This window comes from Abramis brama (assembly GCF_963993115.1).
Source record: "Abramis brama genome assembly, chromosome: 4".
NCBI lineage: Eukaryota > Metazoa > Chordata > Actinopteri > Cypriniformes > Leuciscidae > Abramis > Abramis brama.
In genome coordinates this window covers 7,782,741-7,800,143 of record NC_139966.1, presented here as the reverse complement: position 1 = coordinate 7,800,143, position 17,403 = coordinate 7,782,741, and the positions used below count along the sequence as shown (strand labels likewise).

The 17,403-nt window shown below is 38.9% G+C and overlaps 2 protein-coding genes across 4 annotated transcripts in view; both read left to right on the top strand.

The window, feature by feature from the left end:
• The window catches only part of LOC311081602 (protein NLRC3-like), a 649,618-nt gene extending 637,830 nt beyond the window's left edge, over positions 1 to 11,788 (top strand). For all 3 annotated transcript variants that reach the window (XM_084112153.1, XM_084112152.1, XM_084112151.1), the window contains 4 exons: positions 29 to 202; positions 6,992 to 7,165; positions 10,687 to 10,733; positions 10,834 to 11,788. In XM_084112153.1, the coding sequence (XP_083968279.1) occupies positions 29 to 202; positions 6,992 to 7,165; positions 10,687 to 10,733; positions 10,834 to 11,375 (937 nt within the window). In that variant the 3' untranslated portion in view covers positions 11,376 to 11,788. The remainder of the gene's footprint in view (positions 1 to 28; positions 203 to 6,991; positions 7,166 to 10,686; positions 10,734 to 10,833) is intronic.
• A 2,111-nt stretch (positions 11,789 to 13,899) lies between these two features.
• On the top strand, positions 13,900 to 15,468 carry LOC311081624 (uncharacterized protein). Its single transcript, XM_084112205.1, has 6 exons — positions 13,900 to 13,925; positions 14,010 to 14,551; positions 14,636 to 14,740; positions 14,818 to 15,011; positions 15,146 to 15,310; positions 15,390 to 15,468. Exons 2-6 carry the CDS (start codon positions 14,510 to 14,512, stop codon positions 15,406 to 15,408), a joined length of 525 nt encoding a protein of 174 aa, XP_083968331.1. The 5' UTR covers positions 13,900 to 13,925; positions 14,010 to 14,509; the 3' UTR covers positions 15,409 to 15,468.
• The last annotated feature ends 1,935 nt before the right edge of the window (positions 15,469 to 17,403 follow it).

Genomic DNA, 17,403 nt, shown 5'->3' with positions numbered 1-17,403 from the left:
GCAATTACATTGTGCTTTTCTTATTCAGGTGTTCCATGTGTAATTTCACTGTTCAGTCTTGTGAGAGTTTGTCTTCAGTTTTACAATCCTCAATCTCTGTCCTGAGAGAGCTGGACCTGAATAACAATGACCTGCAGGATTCAGGAATGAAGCTTCTTTGTGATGGAATGAAGAGTCAAAACTGTCAGCTACAGACATTGAGGTAAATGGTTTTCCATTAAACAATTAATATAAAAGTATATTATCAAAATAAATGATGACATTTTTTCAACAAATCTGCTCTCAATGGAATGCCAGAACAAGAGACAAAAACAACATTTGCAGGGATGTAATTTACCATTTAGCAAATGACATTTACAATAAAAAAATAATGCATTCAATACCAATATTCAACACCACACCAATTAACATCATCTCTGGGGCTTGACCTTGCTACCTGCATTCTGGTGCAAAAATCTTACTTTAACATCGATCTTCTCCAGGATGATTCGTCACATCAAAATCCCCAGTAATCAAATCAAATCAAATCAAGTATATTTGTATAGCGCTTTTCACAATACAGATTGTATCAAAGCAGCTTCACAGTATTAAATTAAAATAAAATAATACAACAAGGTTTGTTTCTAGTGGAATTTATTGATTGATAGAATAAAAATTAAATATCCCCAAAATATCCCCAACTGAGCAAGCCAAAGGCAACAGTGGCAAGGAACCGAAAAACTCCATCAAGTGACCTAATGGTGTCCTAAAACTCCATCAGGTGACCTAATGGAGAAAAAAAAAAACTTGGGAGAATCCAGGCTCAGTCGGGGGCCAGTTCTCCTCTGGCATTTATGAACTAGAGGCCGGATTGTAGTTTGAACTGTAAGATTAACAATATTATATGAATGCCTGGCCGAAAGATGCGTCTTTAATCTAGTTTTAAACTGGGAGAGCGAGTCCGAGCAACGAACAGTATCAGGAAGACTATTCCAGAGTTTCGGAGCCAAATGTGAAAATGCTCTCCCTCCTTTGGTTGATCTGGATATCCTAGGTATGACCAAAAGCCTCGAATTTATTGATCTTAAAGAGCGCGATGGATTATAGGGCGATAGAAGATCCGTTAAATAGACTGGAGATAAGCCGTTTAGGGCTTTATAAGTCAGTAGCAATACCTTATAATTAATACGGAACTTTATAGGTAGCCAATGTAGTGATGATAAAATCGGTGTTATATGATCATATTTTCTTGATCTAGTAAGAACTCTAGCAGCTGCATTTTGAACTAACTGTAGCTTGTTTATTGAGGATGCAGGACAACCGGCTAATAAAGCATTACAGTAATCTAGTCTCGAGGTCATGAATGCATGAACTAACTTTTCTGCATCAGAAACTGATAGCATATTACGTAGCTTAGCAATGTTTCTAAGGTGGAAAAAGGCTGTTTTTGTAACATACGAAATATGATTTTCAAAAGACAGGTTACAATCAAGTATAACACCCAGGTCTTTTACTGTAGAGGATAAAGTAACAGGACATCCTACGATGTCAAAGTTGTATTGTAAGAGGTTCTGTGGGCGTTTTTTTGAACCGATAAGTATTACCTCTGTCTTGTCTGGATTTAATAAAAGAAAATTACGCGTCATCCAATCTTTTATATCTTTAACACACTCTGTCAATTTGGATAATTTAGCATTTTCATCCGGCCGTGATGAAATATATATTTGAGTGTCATCAGCATAACAATGGAAACTAATTCCATGTTTCCTTATAATATTTCCAAGTGGCATCATATATATTGAGAATAATAGAGGGCCTAACACAGATCCCTGCGGCACTCCATAGTTTACTGGAGTTATGATCGATTTTTCTCCATTTAAATAGACAAAATGGTAGCGGTCAGATAAGTATGATCTAAACCAGCTTAATGCTTGTCCTTGAACACCAGTATAATTTTGTAGTCGATCTAAGAGTATTGTGTGATCTATAGTATCGAACGCAGCACTTAGATCAAGTCAGGGCCGTCGCCAGAACAAACCAAATGGGGGGGCATTTAATTTTCATAGGGGGGCACACTTTTTTTAATGATCTGAGACAGACCAAAACAACAACCCATATTAGGCTATAACTAAAATAGACCACAATAGTCTTGTTTTGTTCAATTATTCAAATTAAATACTTCACCGTTTATTTTCTCTTAACATTTCCACATTTAGCTAGTAGCCTTTTTTTTCTTTTTTTTTTCTTTTTTCGTCACATACACAACACAGTGCCATCTAGTGGCTTTCTTGAGTAACAGGCACAATCAACGTAACGTATATCATTACTGGTCTGATACCATGAAGACACAAAGGAGCGATTTTTATTATTATACAAGCGAGCAAGCTATCGCTGTAAAATGATCTGATTCGGTCCTTCATTTCCAAGATCATCAATGGCCTGCAGCTTTGGCCCAGTCACAGCCACAGCGACGGCGATCACGTCACTAGTAGTAGGCCCATTCATAATTACACCCGCTGCTCTGTCTACGCTGTGAACTTGTGTCTCATTAGACAAATTCTCCATTCCTACCATCTCATTAGCTCCAGAGTCGACTCATCTCCACACACGTTGTTGTTGGTCAAAGTCATCTTTGTTAACGACGAATCTTTAAACCACTTTCTTATATTCATAGCTTTGCTGTACAAAACCGGCAAAATATGATTCTGAGATCGCATGCAATGCGCAGCTGCGCAAAGGAATTAAGTATAACAATACTGTATGCTTAACTAAATGAATTGCATGATTTATTTATATATATATATATATATATACTTACACACAACTGCATTTTGTAATTTGAATAAATAAAACTACTAACACAAAAATAACATATTGAAAGGTCTGCTGCTGGAGACTTGCCATTGGCTGTTGTATTTGAATAATTAATGAGGTAAGTCTTTGCAAGGTTTGGGCGCTGTTTTTGGGATGTTTTAACAGTCATTTATGAATATAATTATATTTCAAGTTACGTTCTGTGTAATAATGCGTTGAATAATGAATTTTCAGAATCATTTCTGAAGATAATGTGTTATGCATTTCTAGTGTTACCGTTGTAGAGATTACTGTTCCTGTGAGCTAAGTTCTGCTGAAACTATTTGGTTAGAGAGTTTATATGATCACAACCGCAGATATTTAATATCGAACATTTAAAGCAATTTTTGTTTTATTGTCCTGTGCAATACATATAGGGGGGCACAATAAGTCATTTGGGGGGGCACTGCCCCCCAATGCCCCCCCTTGGCGACGGGCCTGGATCAAGTAAAACTAGTATTGAGATACAGCCTTGGTCAGAAGCTAAAAGTAAATCATTTGTGATTTTAACGAGCGCAGTTTCAGTGCTATGATGCGGCCTGAATCCTGACTGAAACTTTTCATAGATATAATTTTCTTGCAAGAAAGAACCCAGTTGAGTGGACACAACTTGTTCTAGTATTTTAGACATAAATGGAAGATTTGAAATGGGTCTATAATTTGCTAGATTATTATGATCTAATTGTGGTTTCTTAATGAGAGGTTTTATAACTGCCAGTTTAAATGTTCTTGGAACATGACCTAAAGATAAAGATGAGTTAATAATATTGAGGAGAGGCTCTTCCACTACAGGTAACACTTCTTTCAGTAGTTTAGTTGGTATAGGATCTAATAAACATGTTGTTGTTTTAGATGAAGTGATAAGTTTATTTAACTCTTTTTGTTCTATAGTTGTAAAGCACTGTAATTGTTCTTGCGGGGTGATAATTGAGGCTGAATTATAAGGCGCGATTGAAGATTGAATGTTTACAATTGTGGTTCTTATGTTTTCTATTTTCTCAGTGAAGAAGTTAATGAAATCATTACTACTAAACTGTAACGGGATATTTTGTTCGGGTGACGTCTGTTTATTTGTTAGTCTAGCCACGGTGTTAAATAAAAACCTAGGATTGTTTTGGTTATTTTCTATTAGTTTGCAGAGGTGCTCAGCCCTGGCCGCTTTTAGGGCCTTTTTATAACGTGACATACTGTCTTTCCACGCGATTCTAAAGACCTCTAAATTAGTTTGTTTCCATTTACGCTCTAAATTACGGGTTTCTCTTTTTAGAACATGCGTAGTATTATTGTACCATGGTGCTTTCTCTCTGACCTTTTTTAATTTAATGGGTGCAACAACATCCAATGTTCTAGAGAGAATGGTGCTCATAGTGCTAGTTAGTTCTTCTAGTTCATCTGTTTGTTTGGGTTCAGGCAGCAGCTGAGACAGATTAGATAAGCAATTTGAGAAATTATCTATGGTGGATAGAAGGATTGTTCTGCCTGGTCGATAACGCGGCGCAGCATGACATATTACAGCAGTACGTAATATGCAAGTTACCAAGTAATGGTCAGTGACATCATCACTTTGTGGAATGATATCTATATCGGTTGGATCGGTTCCATATGATATAATTAAATCGAGTGTGTGATTAAGACGATGAGTTGGTCCGGTAACGTTTTGCTTGACCCCAAAGGAATTTAATAAATCTGTAAACGCAGCCCCTAACGCATCATTTGAATTATCTACGTGTATGTTAAAATCTCCAACAATTAATGCTTTATCTACATTGACCAATAGGTCTGAGAGAAAATCTGCAAACTCTTTTAGGAAATCAGCGTAAGGCCCAGGCGGTCTATATACGGTAGCCAAGGCTAGAGATAATATGGATTTTTTTCTAACATCTAAGAGCGTAACATTTAGTACAAGTACTTCAAACGAAATAAACTTATAACCCGTTTTCTGAGTAACATTGAGAATATCTCTATAGATTGTTGCAACACCGCTGCCACGACCAATCAGACGGGGTTCATGTTTATAGGAGTATCCAGATGGAGTAGACTCATTTAGACCGAAATAATCATTTGGTTTAAGCCAGGTTTCAGTAAGGCAAAGTACATCGAAGCTATTATCTGTGACTATTTCATTTACAATAATTGCCTTAGGTGTGAGTGATCTAATGTTTAGAAGACCTAGCTTTAAAAATTGTTTTTGTTTACTAATAGCAACATTTTCTGTTTTAATAACAATTAGATTTTTCCTAGATCCTGCAGTAGAATTATTATTTGATCTCAGTAAACGAGGAATAGACACAGTTTCTATGCAATGTTCTACACTAGTATTTATATAATTTAAATTGGTGCAGGAGAGACTATGATTTGGACTATTGGTTACTAGTCATTTAATGGTATTTAACATTTTGGAGATGTTATCCGACAGAAGATCCACTCCGAATCTGCTTGGGTGTAAGTCATCGGCACGGAAAAGCCTAGGACGCTCCCAAAACAGATTCCAATTATTTACAAAGAGCAGTTTCTGCTCATTGCACCATGACATTAACCATTCATTTAGCGCAAATAGTCTACTAAACTTTTCATGTCCTAGTCGGTACGTGGGAAGCGGTCCTGATACTATGATCGTTGTTTCAGGCGATGTGCTGCGTACCGTATCGATCAGATTCCTGAAGTCTTTCTTCAGAACCTCTGTCTGGCGCAGCCTGATGTCGTTCACTCCCGCGTGCAAGACCACAGTTCCGACGCGCTCATCATCGTTCAGAATCTCGGGAACGCGAGCAGCAATTTCAGAAACACGAGCACCAGGAAAGCAGTGACTGTGCACCTTACTTTTACCTAACGTAGCATGTACGTGCCGAACGATGGAATCGCCGATGATCACAGCATCGCGTTCGGTTTCGCGAAGAGGGGAGAAGCGGTTTTGTGTGGATAACTCGAAAACCGGGAGGGGCGGAGAGAGTTTTCTTGGTCTAGACCTGACTCGCGTCTTCCGCTGCGGAAATATCCAGGCTTCGTGGTGGCGTGTTGGAGCCGGAGTGAACGAGACCATGGCTGATCGCGACCTCGACGCTCGGGACCGATGTTGAGAAACGCACGGAGTAGACGAGGTCGGAGTCAGCGGGTTAGTAACGTTAATCACAGATTTGTGTGCATCGGCGCGTGATGTTTCAAGAGCTAACCGCCGGTCTATCAGCTCGGCCTGTCTCACTAAAAGGTCGTGGATCTGTTTCTCAACAGCTTCCAGCTCTGACTGCAACGCGTGCAGCTCAAATGTATCTTCACCTGCACCAAGAGGTAGACTACTTACATCTGATATATTCGCCATGTTTGTTTGTAAGTGAGTGTGGAGAAGACGCGTTCAGCCGTGATCCACGGACGTAACCTATAAGACTATCCAGCGTTGGATCACTAATAGGCTTGAGACGCGTCTGCTCAACAGTCCGCGTTGTAACTATGAGGTTTGAGCAGTAGTGCTTCTCAGTGAGGAAAAGTAGAAAAGGTTCGTTGTAAGTGAGTTTAAAGGGAAAAATCAAGAATTATAAATCAAATCGATAAGAGCTCCAAAAACAACAATGCGTTCAGACGCGACGCATGCGCATTCGAATTCCGGAAATCCACCGGTAATGTACACTGCTAAGTGTTTATATATTCCACATTCAGAGTGTTAAAAAAGTAACACTGAAGCAGTGTAGAAGTAAATTAAATAATTAAGGTGAGAGAAATTAAAAATGTCACTTCAGGGTTTCACCCCTATACCTAAACTCACTACTTAATGGTGCCCTTTACTGTTCCCTGCTGGTGGAGGGCCACAATTTGGCTGTCAGGGACAAATTTTGTAAACTCTTGAAAAGATTCCTCTGCTCCTAAGTCAAAATCTGAAATGTTTGATCACTAACATTACATGTAATGTTACATTAAAATGGTCAATCATTGACTATTGCAATCAAATTTGACCTCAGATGAAATTCTGGTAGTGTGACTTCTATGACAACCATGAGAAAAGCATGATCATAATTAATGCCATGCTAATTAATGTTTTTGTTAATTTTAAGAAAGAATCTACAGAAAATAACAGCTGAAAATATAAACTATACAGGTCATTGTGTGAAAGAGGCTGATTTGAATGCCAAACTAATGTCATGTGGACTGTTGCTGTATGTCTTTGTAGATTGTCTGGCTGTATGGTGACAGAGGAAGGCTGTGGTTATGTGTCTTCAGCTCTGAGTTCAAACCCCTCAAACCTGAGAGAGCTGGATCTGAGCTACAATCACCCAGGAGATTCAGGAGTCACGCTGCTCACTGATAAACTGGAGGATCCAAACTACAGACTGGATAAACTCAAGTATGTAGAGCAGGAAGAGTTTTGATTAAACAACTCAAAAACAGCATTACAATCTACACTTATTACAAACCAGTTACACTTTTGTAACCACCTCCACTCTATACTCAGGTAAAGGGCTACACAGAAAAAAGGGGTTCTACCTATGGAAAATGTCTGTTAAAATCACACCAGAATCTTCAGAGTGAAGGAACCATCTGACTTACTTTATATTGCTTTATAGCACAGTGAATGACAACTCCCCAAAATAAACATGAATCAACAAAAGATTGAAAACAAAACCGCAAAAGAAAACAAAATAAACTGTACTTTGACAATCATAAGCCGCTTGTTTCAATCTCAGATGGACACAATAGTAGTATTCAAGTATTTCCCATTTGTTTAAATACCCTCAGTTCCCTGGATACCATCACTTAGACAATCACATTGAAACACAACTTATCTGATAAGAGTCCAAAGGGGCCTGAAAGATGTGGTCCAAGTCTCTGAAAGAAATCGTGAGAGAAGTCAGAGTCCAAGCAACAAAATCCAATCCACAATGATGCAAGGAAAAAATCAGTATCTCCTTTCGCCCACAGTCCTTTTAGTCCTTTTATGTATCCACATTACTCCTTCCTGCAGGCGTTTTCTACAGACTCCAAACAAAGAGCATATCAATACTCATTCAACGTTTAGCAATATGTCAAAACATCACCAGTTAAGCATAAAATAAATTCACTTAACATTGAATACAGGTAAGAAATGGGATACCCTCTCACATAGCCAATCACAATCTCCCCCTTCCACCTGTTAACTTCCCCCTTCTTCTTTTCTCCCTCACCTTAGATAAACTATGTCCTAGCGACAACTTCCTCCCCGGTGACCCTAGTGGCCGGGAGGAAAATTACATTCTGGAATAGTGGAACTGTTACACTTTATTATAGATTACATTACTACATTACATAAAGTTGTTATTGAGAATTTAGAGAGGTTTAGCTCTAGTTATACCACAGGGCTGTTGAATGCTTCATTCTGATTGGTTGATGAACATTCTAAGGTGTGCAATTATTTTCAGTAAACGCACAAGAAAAGTAGGTCTACCAGAAAGAGAACGACCTGGTGGTGGTGGGGAGGATGGGGGTGAACGCTGGCATCAGTTTCTGCGAACGTTGTAATGGGTGTTAACCGGGCTTAAATACTCAATATGTCCAGTGGTGATTGGCTAGATCTGAGGTCAATGAATGAAGTGTTTAATGAATGACATGATATCAAACTGCATAGGTCATGAAAAGGAGGCCACGTTAGGCCGTGGTGAGGAGAAGGCAACTTGGGTGCGTGAGATAGCCTCGATAGGCCTAATGGAGAAAGCAGCCACACAGTAGACTGTAATTAAGTAAATAAGTAAGGGAAACTACCACCAAAACCAGAGTTTGTATAGATAGTATACTTGCCTAAGGAGGTTTTACAGGCAAGGTTTATGATATGCGGTATCATAACTTACCTTACTCTTGCTAGTAACAAAGTTATCTTTAGTGTTAACGAAAGAGGATGTGAGTAATGTATAATGTGGTTTAGTTCGGAGAGTCGCGTAAGTCAAATGTGCATTAAGACCGCATGTGATGACCCTTAAGAGGAAGCGGCATCAGTAAATGGATCCAAAGCTACGGACGATTCGGGAATGCCATTATAGAAAAAAGATATGCTGTTGCAGCTGTGAAGAAGGTTGTTCCAGAAACTGAGATCGGGCAGGCCCCCCTTATCTAAGACTTAGTATCGCTAAATTGTGACATATTACTCCACTTTTTACAAGATGTAATATATATCTATGGTGTCCCCAGAATGTGTCTGTGAAATTTCAGCTCAAAATACCCCCCAAAACATTTATTATAGCTTGTCAAATTTGCCCCTTTTTGGGTGTGACAAAAACTCGTAATTTTTTTGTTTGTGTCCCTTTAAATGCAATTGAGCTGCTGCTCCCCGCCTCCGTTCAGAAGAGGGCCAATCCTTTACACGAGGTTCGGATAAACCTACAATAACGAAACACAGGAATAATTTTTCTTGTGACTCTTCAGATATCAGATTTACCACAAGCTACATTAGGATTAATTTATTTTAGCATGCTAATCTGGTTAAAATGCTTTTGTGTGCAGTGTTGCCAACTTAGCACCTTTGTCGCTATTTTTAGCGACTTTTCAGACCCCTTTAGCGACATTTTTTTTAAAAAGCGACTAGCGACAAATCTAGCTACTTTTTGGACAAACCTCAGTAACCTCCAAATGTTGCCAGCACAGTCCTGCGAGCGCGAGGATTGCTTTCTTCTTGCCGTCACACACCTCTCTCTGCGTATACCCTGTTCAGTGAATGGCTGAGAGAGGAGCAGTAGCACAGCAGCTAACAGACGTGAATGAGCAGTGTTGTTTCCATGGACTTATCACTGTTTTATATTTAAAGAATTTAGTTTGACCATTTTATTTTCCTTTCTTTTCTTGTGCTTATCACTTGTAATACTCACTATCACAGTGCTTTAGTTCACCCAGTTCCCGAACTCTCTCAATTCAGATAATTTTACATATAAAAAATAGTCATTCAATAGCTACTCGTTCTGTCTGACAAAAAATATAGTAAATGAGAACAGTTTTATTGGACATTCGGCTATATTATATTATATTATATTAAAATACAGTATGTGAGCATGATTTTAATGAGAAAAAACATTAGGCAGGCAGAACGTAAGTACGCCGCGATGACGTCATGCATATGCTAATTGACATATGACGTCATCTAGCAACATTTAGCAACTTTTAGGGGAGGCGTTAGCTACTTTCCTTTGAAAACAGTTGGCAACACTGTTTGTGTGCTCAGTCTCACACTGAAGCCTCTCCTCTGCAGCTTGGTAAGTCGGCATCAACTGAGTGGCGTAAGCTGCTAAACCACATGCAACAAACCCGAACCATTCTGGTCGTGGGTTCGAATCTTGTGTGGCACATGCCCAGACCGCAAGAGGTACTGTGGCCAGAAGTGGTGCAAAAGTTGCTTGTTCCACACATGGTGTCTTTCTGAGAAGGAACTCATTAAATATAACGTGGTGCATTTATATAAAAAATCCTCATTTTGAGTTGATTCTCACTTGAACTTTGGAACTTCGGCATCTTAGTGAAAACACATTTTCCCAGTGTGGCAAAGAGATAAGTGACAGGCATCTGACCGTGTAGTACAACGTTATAAAATTGTGTGTAATGTTGTGTCATTTCAATTGCTTTATTATCAGAGTAAGCATTGTACTAATCTTTCTTCCTCTAGTATTAGGAATAAGTCTTTTTTTTAGTTGTTACAGTTACTGTGTTCATTCACATCTGAACTTCTGTTCATTTTGAGTTCATTTTCACCTGTACTTCTGAACCAGCTGTTTTTCCATGTATGTTAAATTTCTGCTGTTTTTGCTCTTCCTGCTCCGTATTGCAAGCTTGTCCCCGAAATTCTGCTTTCAGCTATATTTTGATGTTGTGTTTGTTTACTGATTGAATGTGACTCTGTGTGTTTTATAGTGTGGATCATGGAGCAAAATCCAGGATTACAGCCGGACTACACAAATGTATGTCTAAACAAATACACACTCACACACGCACACAAACAAACACACACAGCTTTATTCTTTGTTGTTGTGTTATAACTGTCTCTCATCTTTTGTTCAGATGCCTGTTTTCTCTCACTGGATTCAAACACAGCACACAAGCGTATCAGTCTGTCTGAGGAGAACAAAAAGGTGACATTAGTGGAAGAGTCTCAGCCGTATCCTGAATCTGATCATCCAGACAGATTTGACGTGATTTCTCAGGTGTTGTGTAGAGAGAGTGTGTGTGGCCGCTGTTACTGGGAGATTGAGTGGAGTGGTCCTGGTGTTTGTATATCAGTGTCATATAAGAGCATCAGCAGGAAGGGATATGGGAAAGAGAGTGTGTTTGGAAATAATAATCAGTCCTGGAGTTTGTTCTGCACTCCCTCCAATCCCTCCAGTTACTCGTTCAGACACAATAGCATAGAGTCTAAAGTCCCTGTAGAGTCCATCAGCAGTAGAATAGGAGTGTATGTGGATCACAGTGCAGGAACTCTGTCCTTCTACAGCGTCGACAGAGACACATTGAGCCGCATACACACAGTCCAGACCACATTCACTCACACACTCTATCCTGGGTTTAGTCTTTATAATGTTGGATCATCATTGAAACTTTGTTAATGAATCAGAATAGACTGTAGAGAAATTCTACCCATAATGCTTGATAAATCAGTGACAGTGAGATGTTATAGATGTAATCTCTTATTTTATCAGTAAAATAACATGTCAGAATAAAAATGTGTGTAATATATCCTGACAGTAAGATCAATGTGTGTGTGTGTGTGTGTGTGTGTGTGTGTGTGTGTGTGTGACGATATGTGTTTCTGTGCTTTAATGAGCCTACAGTTGTTTTTACTGTAGTGTCATATTTATTATTTGTATTATTACTATCAAAATTATCCTGCATTTGAAAAGTACCTTTCACAAACATCAATCATGAAGAACATGTAATTATTATATTTTATCTTTGTAAAATAATTTTTCTTTGTTTGATTATTCTCTGTTGGTTCTAATAAAATGTCAAATCATCTTTAGATCGGGTTTTAATTCATGATGAATATGTGAAATGAATGTTGTATGAATGTTGTATGACTCATGAATGTTATCGATTCCCCACAAGACAGAAAAATTATCTTAAGGAAAGTTTCTGATATTATAAAATATGACATTAATCAGGTAATTTAATTAAATGTATTTAGTGTAACTACGGTAAAGCCATATTAAATTACTATAGGATCTATTTCAAGCATTGAAAGAAGCTGCCAGAATATTTACTTTTTAAATTATTTATTTTTCTTTTGAGTTTAACATAAAATAATTATTTTATTTACTAAAATGTGTAAAAATGTTCAAATACGTACAAACTTTACTTAATTGAACTGAACAAGTATTACCTTAGATACCATGCAATTATTACTTTAGCAGTAATTGGGGTCCTTTTTATTAATTGAATATTTAAATTTGAACAAATAACTCTAGAGCTCCATGCCACACACTCTAGAGCTGTTAGGTCCGCCCTGGCCACCGGAGCTGTTAGGTCCGCCCTGGCCACCGGAGCTGTCTGGTCCGCCCAAGCTTCGTCACGCCAAGCTTCGTCACGGCCCTGGTCCGCCCAAGCTTCGTCACGGCCCTGGTCCACCCAAGCTTCGTCACGGCCCAGACCCGCCCACGTCTCGTCACGGCCCAGGCCTGTCCACGTCATGCTACGTCCCTAGCCCTGTCCCCCTGCACGGGCCTGGCCCACCATCCCTCCCCCAAAACCGCCTCCGCTCCACCACCCACCTGGACTTTTATGTTTTGCTGGGCGTCGGGAGACGCCCTTAGAGGGGGGGATTCTGTCACGGTTTTGTTCTTGTCATGTTTTGTCATGTTTGCTTCCTTGTCTGTCATGTGATCCCTTGTATTCATGTGATCCTGCCATGTGTCTTGTCATGAGTTTATTGTCTGATTGTTTGATCATTGTTCACAGGTGTCCCTTGTCTAGTCATTAGTCTTGTGTGTATTTAAGCCCTCATGTTTGCCATGTGTCGGGGTCTTGTATTGCTGATGTAACCACTAAGTAAGTTCATGTTTCTGAGATTGTTTTCGCCATGCCTTGCCATGTTCTTTTGTTTCTATGTCTGATTCTGATTTTCATTAAACTGCATTTGGGTTCTACATACGCTTGCTTCAGTGGACTTAGTTACATGAGTATGATGTCGATGACAGTTCAGATGAGGAATATGTGCCACCTTTATGTTTGCGGTATGTTCTTTTTATTCTTTATAAATGTAAAACCAAAAAGTTACACATTTACTTCAGTTCTGATACAGGAAATGCAAAAAAAAAAAAAAAAAAAATCAGAATGAGTGATTCACAAAGTATTCCTTTTAACATTGATGATTTCCCTGTGATTGGGCTTGATGAAACTGTGCATGACGAAGTGGATTGTACTGAGTCTGTTGATGAGCCCTTCACTGAGCAGGAACATATCTTTGTGAAGATGCCCTTGTGGGAAAGCATGCTTCTATTGTCTGACAATTTGAAACTGCTTGCAAATGTTCTTCAGTTTCCATTGAATGCGTGTACTTTCAAAGAACACACCCTAAATATAAAATGTGATGCTCTTCCACCCTTCACAATGAAACTAACATCAAGAGGAACTGCTTCAGTCTTACAATGGGTAATACTGTTGGTTGTTTTCTTGTAACTATTAATTCACAGAGCAGTTTAAAGAATTTAGAAAAGATGTTTGACAGGTTTAAGTTAAAACAGTTCTCAAATTTCTTTTTAATTCTATTCCAGAGGTCATAATGTTTGGACATGGAATTCGCAACCAAAATTCAAGTATGGTATGCAAGGAGGGGATTTCATGCTGGCAAGCAACATCTTGCTGTCTGGCAACAACTATGCAAAGATAAAACTTCTTTTCCAGTTCATGAACATGCCAAAAACACATTTTACAGTATTCAAATGCATACTGCATAAATGCTGTAAAGGAATTCTGGAAAATTAAGAGAGCTGAGGTGATTCAGCGCCATCAGTCCAAAGATGAGGTTGTGGTCCTAGGTAAGTCTTAACCTTTGCTGACATTTGTTGCATTGTTGATGCATTTTAATCACAGTTTTCCTTTTTATTAACTTAATCATGTGTTTGTACAAATTACAGCTGGTGGAAGAATGGACTCTACAGGTAATCTTTTTTTTTTTTTTTTAACAAACTGCTTACCAAAAAAGTGTGTGGATGAATGTTGCATGCCTATATTTCTGCTTCCAGGACAGTGTGCACAATACTGCACTTATACAACTATGGAAAATGACTCAAAGGACATAGTTCATGTGGTAACAATAGATAAAAGAGACCCAGAGAAACTCTGTTATCATGGAAAAAGATGCTTTTTATTCAGACTGTTGACCAGCTTCATAAAGCACTGAAGCTGAAGGAGGTAGTTACAGATGCACACAGGCAGATACCTGCTTTGATGGGTAAGCAATGTGTACCAGTTGTAATACATTACTCTATTAAATGATTTAAACCAGTCCTGGAGGGCCACTGTCCTGCAGCGCTTATAAAGATCTAACTAGGCACACTAGAAACTTCCTGGCAGGTGTTTTGGAGCTGGTTGGAGCTAAACATTGCAAGACAGTGGCCATCCAGGACAGAGTTTGCACATCTGTTTTGAAGGCAAATACTGTTAATATTACATACTGTTATTATGTCGTGCAGATCCAGTGAAAGGCAGATACAAGGATCATGGGACTGTACTTTCTCTGGACATGTGGCATGGAGCAAAGAACCTTGCAAAAAGACTGCAAGCTGTTAGTGTTGCAGTGCTGCATATGTTCTTTAGTCACATTGATGTTCACAAAACAGGTTACTAAAGACCTTTTTTTTTTTCTTAGGCTGGGATGATAGCTGGACAACACATAATTTTGATCTGGATAAAAGACATCATAAACCATTTCTGGTTTTGTTGTAAGGCAGCAGATAACAGAGAACAGTTCATGGTAAGACTTATGTTTTTTTTATTTTTTTTATTTAGTATTTAGTAATTTAATATTACTGACAGTATTTGTGTTTTTAGGGTCTTTGGACTGGTGTGCTTCATCATGTGATTAACAAACATACATGGGCCTTTGGACAATGTCATCATGGCCGTGTGAAGGCTGACCACAATAAGGAATGGATGAAACCTGGCTCTGTTGCACATGAGGCCTTGTCCAGGATTGTTCTTGATGCAAGATGGCTCAAAGGAATTGACAAGTATCTTAGATTCAGGTAATTATGTACTAATATTTCATTTTGCAATAAGTTTGTCTATTATGAACTTTATCTTGTGGTCACAGCCGTTTATTTACACGTATTGTTAAAGGTCAATAGATAATGTATGTTTGTTTTACATGTAACTCCAGGACAACCGCTGAACTAGAGTTATTTCAAAATCACATTTTGATGTACGCCAGCAAGAGATTTGCATTTTCACCACTTGTTTACGAAGCCAGAACCTTACTTGCTGTGCTGGACTACAATCATCATAATCATCGTCCAGTATTGGTGAATGCAGAGGGCAACAAAATGTGAGTAAACTTCAATGGTAAATTGTCAATAATAAATGTATTGCGGTCTATACCATGCCAATATAATCTTTTGATTTAGCTCTACCTTCATGTCTTAGGTACAGGAGGCAGTACAACAAAAAATCAAAAAGGTGGTGTGTTTATGCATTAAAAACAACATGTACATGCCAGAACTGCAGAGGTCTATTGTCATGAAAAGACTAGATTCTGCTTCAGGTTTGTCAAGAAGGAGGACATTGAAGCCTGATGACCCCAGAGCCCTGGGCAACTTACCAGACGTTCCTCCTCCACCAACTGCAGAGTTAGTTCAAGCTCAACTTCACCAGACGTTCCTCCTCCACCAACTGCAGAGTTAGTTCAAGCTCAACTTCACAGAGGAGATGCAAGTATGACAGAATTACATAAATTGCTTGAATTGTGTATGCTGCATAGGAACAATATTTACTGTGTTAATGTTGTCTTTCTTTCAGGATCTTGCATGATTTACCCAGAGCTGTAATCACCTATTACAAAACAAGTTTTCAAGGTAAACATGACTAATATGACATTAATTTACATTATGTAATATCATTGTGTTTTTGGTTATACAAATATTATATTATATTATATCCTAGGTGGTTTGCTGTTATACTCCACTACTGGAATAACATATATTTGTACAGATGCCAATGTACAGTTTGTTTTTAATTTATTAACATACTGTAGGACGTGTGGATCTCACCAAGAGTGTGACATATCTATGTAGTTTGAACAGTGTGTATTAAAAAGCATTATTTTGTTTTTAGATTGTAATGTTAGAATGTAATGTGATTGTAACGCAAAGCACATGATCAGACGGTGTGTTGATTAAATTACTGAGATTACCCCGTGATCAGATCCTCCCCCCCCCCCCCCCCCCCCCCCCCCTAGTCTGGGACCTAATCAACGTACTGGAATACTCATTTACAACACCTCCATTGTCTCAAGATTCTGCCCCAAGATATACTAGACCAAACGGCGCCGACATTTGGCGTAAATCGTTGACTGCCCATCTGAATACACAGACCCCTTTCTGCTGGGTCAACAAGAACCTTTAAGTTATCACTCGGCGAACATCCGCTGACCAATAAGAGCAATCCCAGGAAAACCCCCTTGGGATTTCTCTGACACATTGATTTGCATTTAGACACTAATTTACACTCCGAAAACAAGAAGATTCTGTTCGACCAGATGCGCGTGCTGATAATCTCATCAAAGCCAGTAAAACGCACACACATAGCTTCTCACCCCGCGGCTCGAGGACAAAAGTTCAGCACGGAGGCGTGAACTTTCAAGACTGGTCACACACACGAAACACAGAAAAACTCACATCCCTGGACATTGTGATCAAAATCACTCTTTTCTATATATATTTTTGAAATGTATTCTGTGATATGTCATGGTCCTTATATGGAAGACCGTTATAACTGAGTGTTATGATATAATCAAAAGTGAAATGCTTATTATTATCAAGAAACATGTAACTGTTTGTTATTAACTGATATAACCACGATCCGTGGTATCGTTTTGTTCCAGAAATCCCAACGGCTCTGAATCTTTAACACAAAATATCAGAAAATGTGTTATTCAACTAAATACCAGCGGTATCATTGATAAGAACGAAATTATAATTCCAACATTCTAGTATGAAGGGCGTATACACGCAAAGCGTCGGAAGGTTGGGCCCAATACGTTGTTAAAGACGATTGGCCTACAGGCGTGAAGGGGCGTGAGATTGGCCTCTTCAAAATGCCGTGTTTCCCTCCTCTCAATGCAGTCGCCAGAGAGAGAAAGAAGACACTCCTTTCTTCCTTCAAGGAAGCCTCGCTCGCTTTTATTTCGTTTTATTTTCCAAGTTTTATTTTCTTAAAACTACTCTACTTCAGTTGCTAGCCTTCTTCAACCAACCCACGAAACCAACTTAAAGCTAAAGATCATCTTTGCTGAGTTTCGCTCGCTTCGGTCGCTATAGCAACCAGAACGCTGTGACCACGTGACTTCAGTGCCTTCGTCCAACGCAGACGAAACATACAAGAGGGTCGATCGTCAACTCAGAGTAACGTAGCCTTTAAATT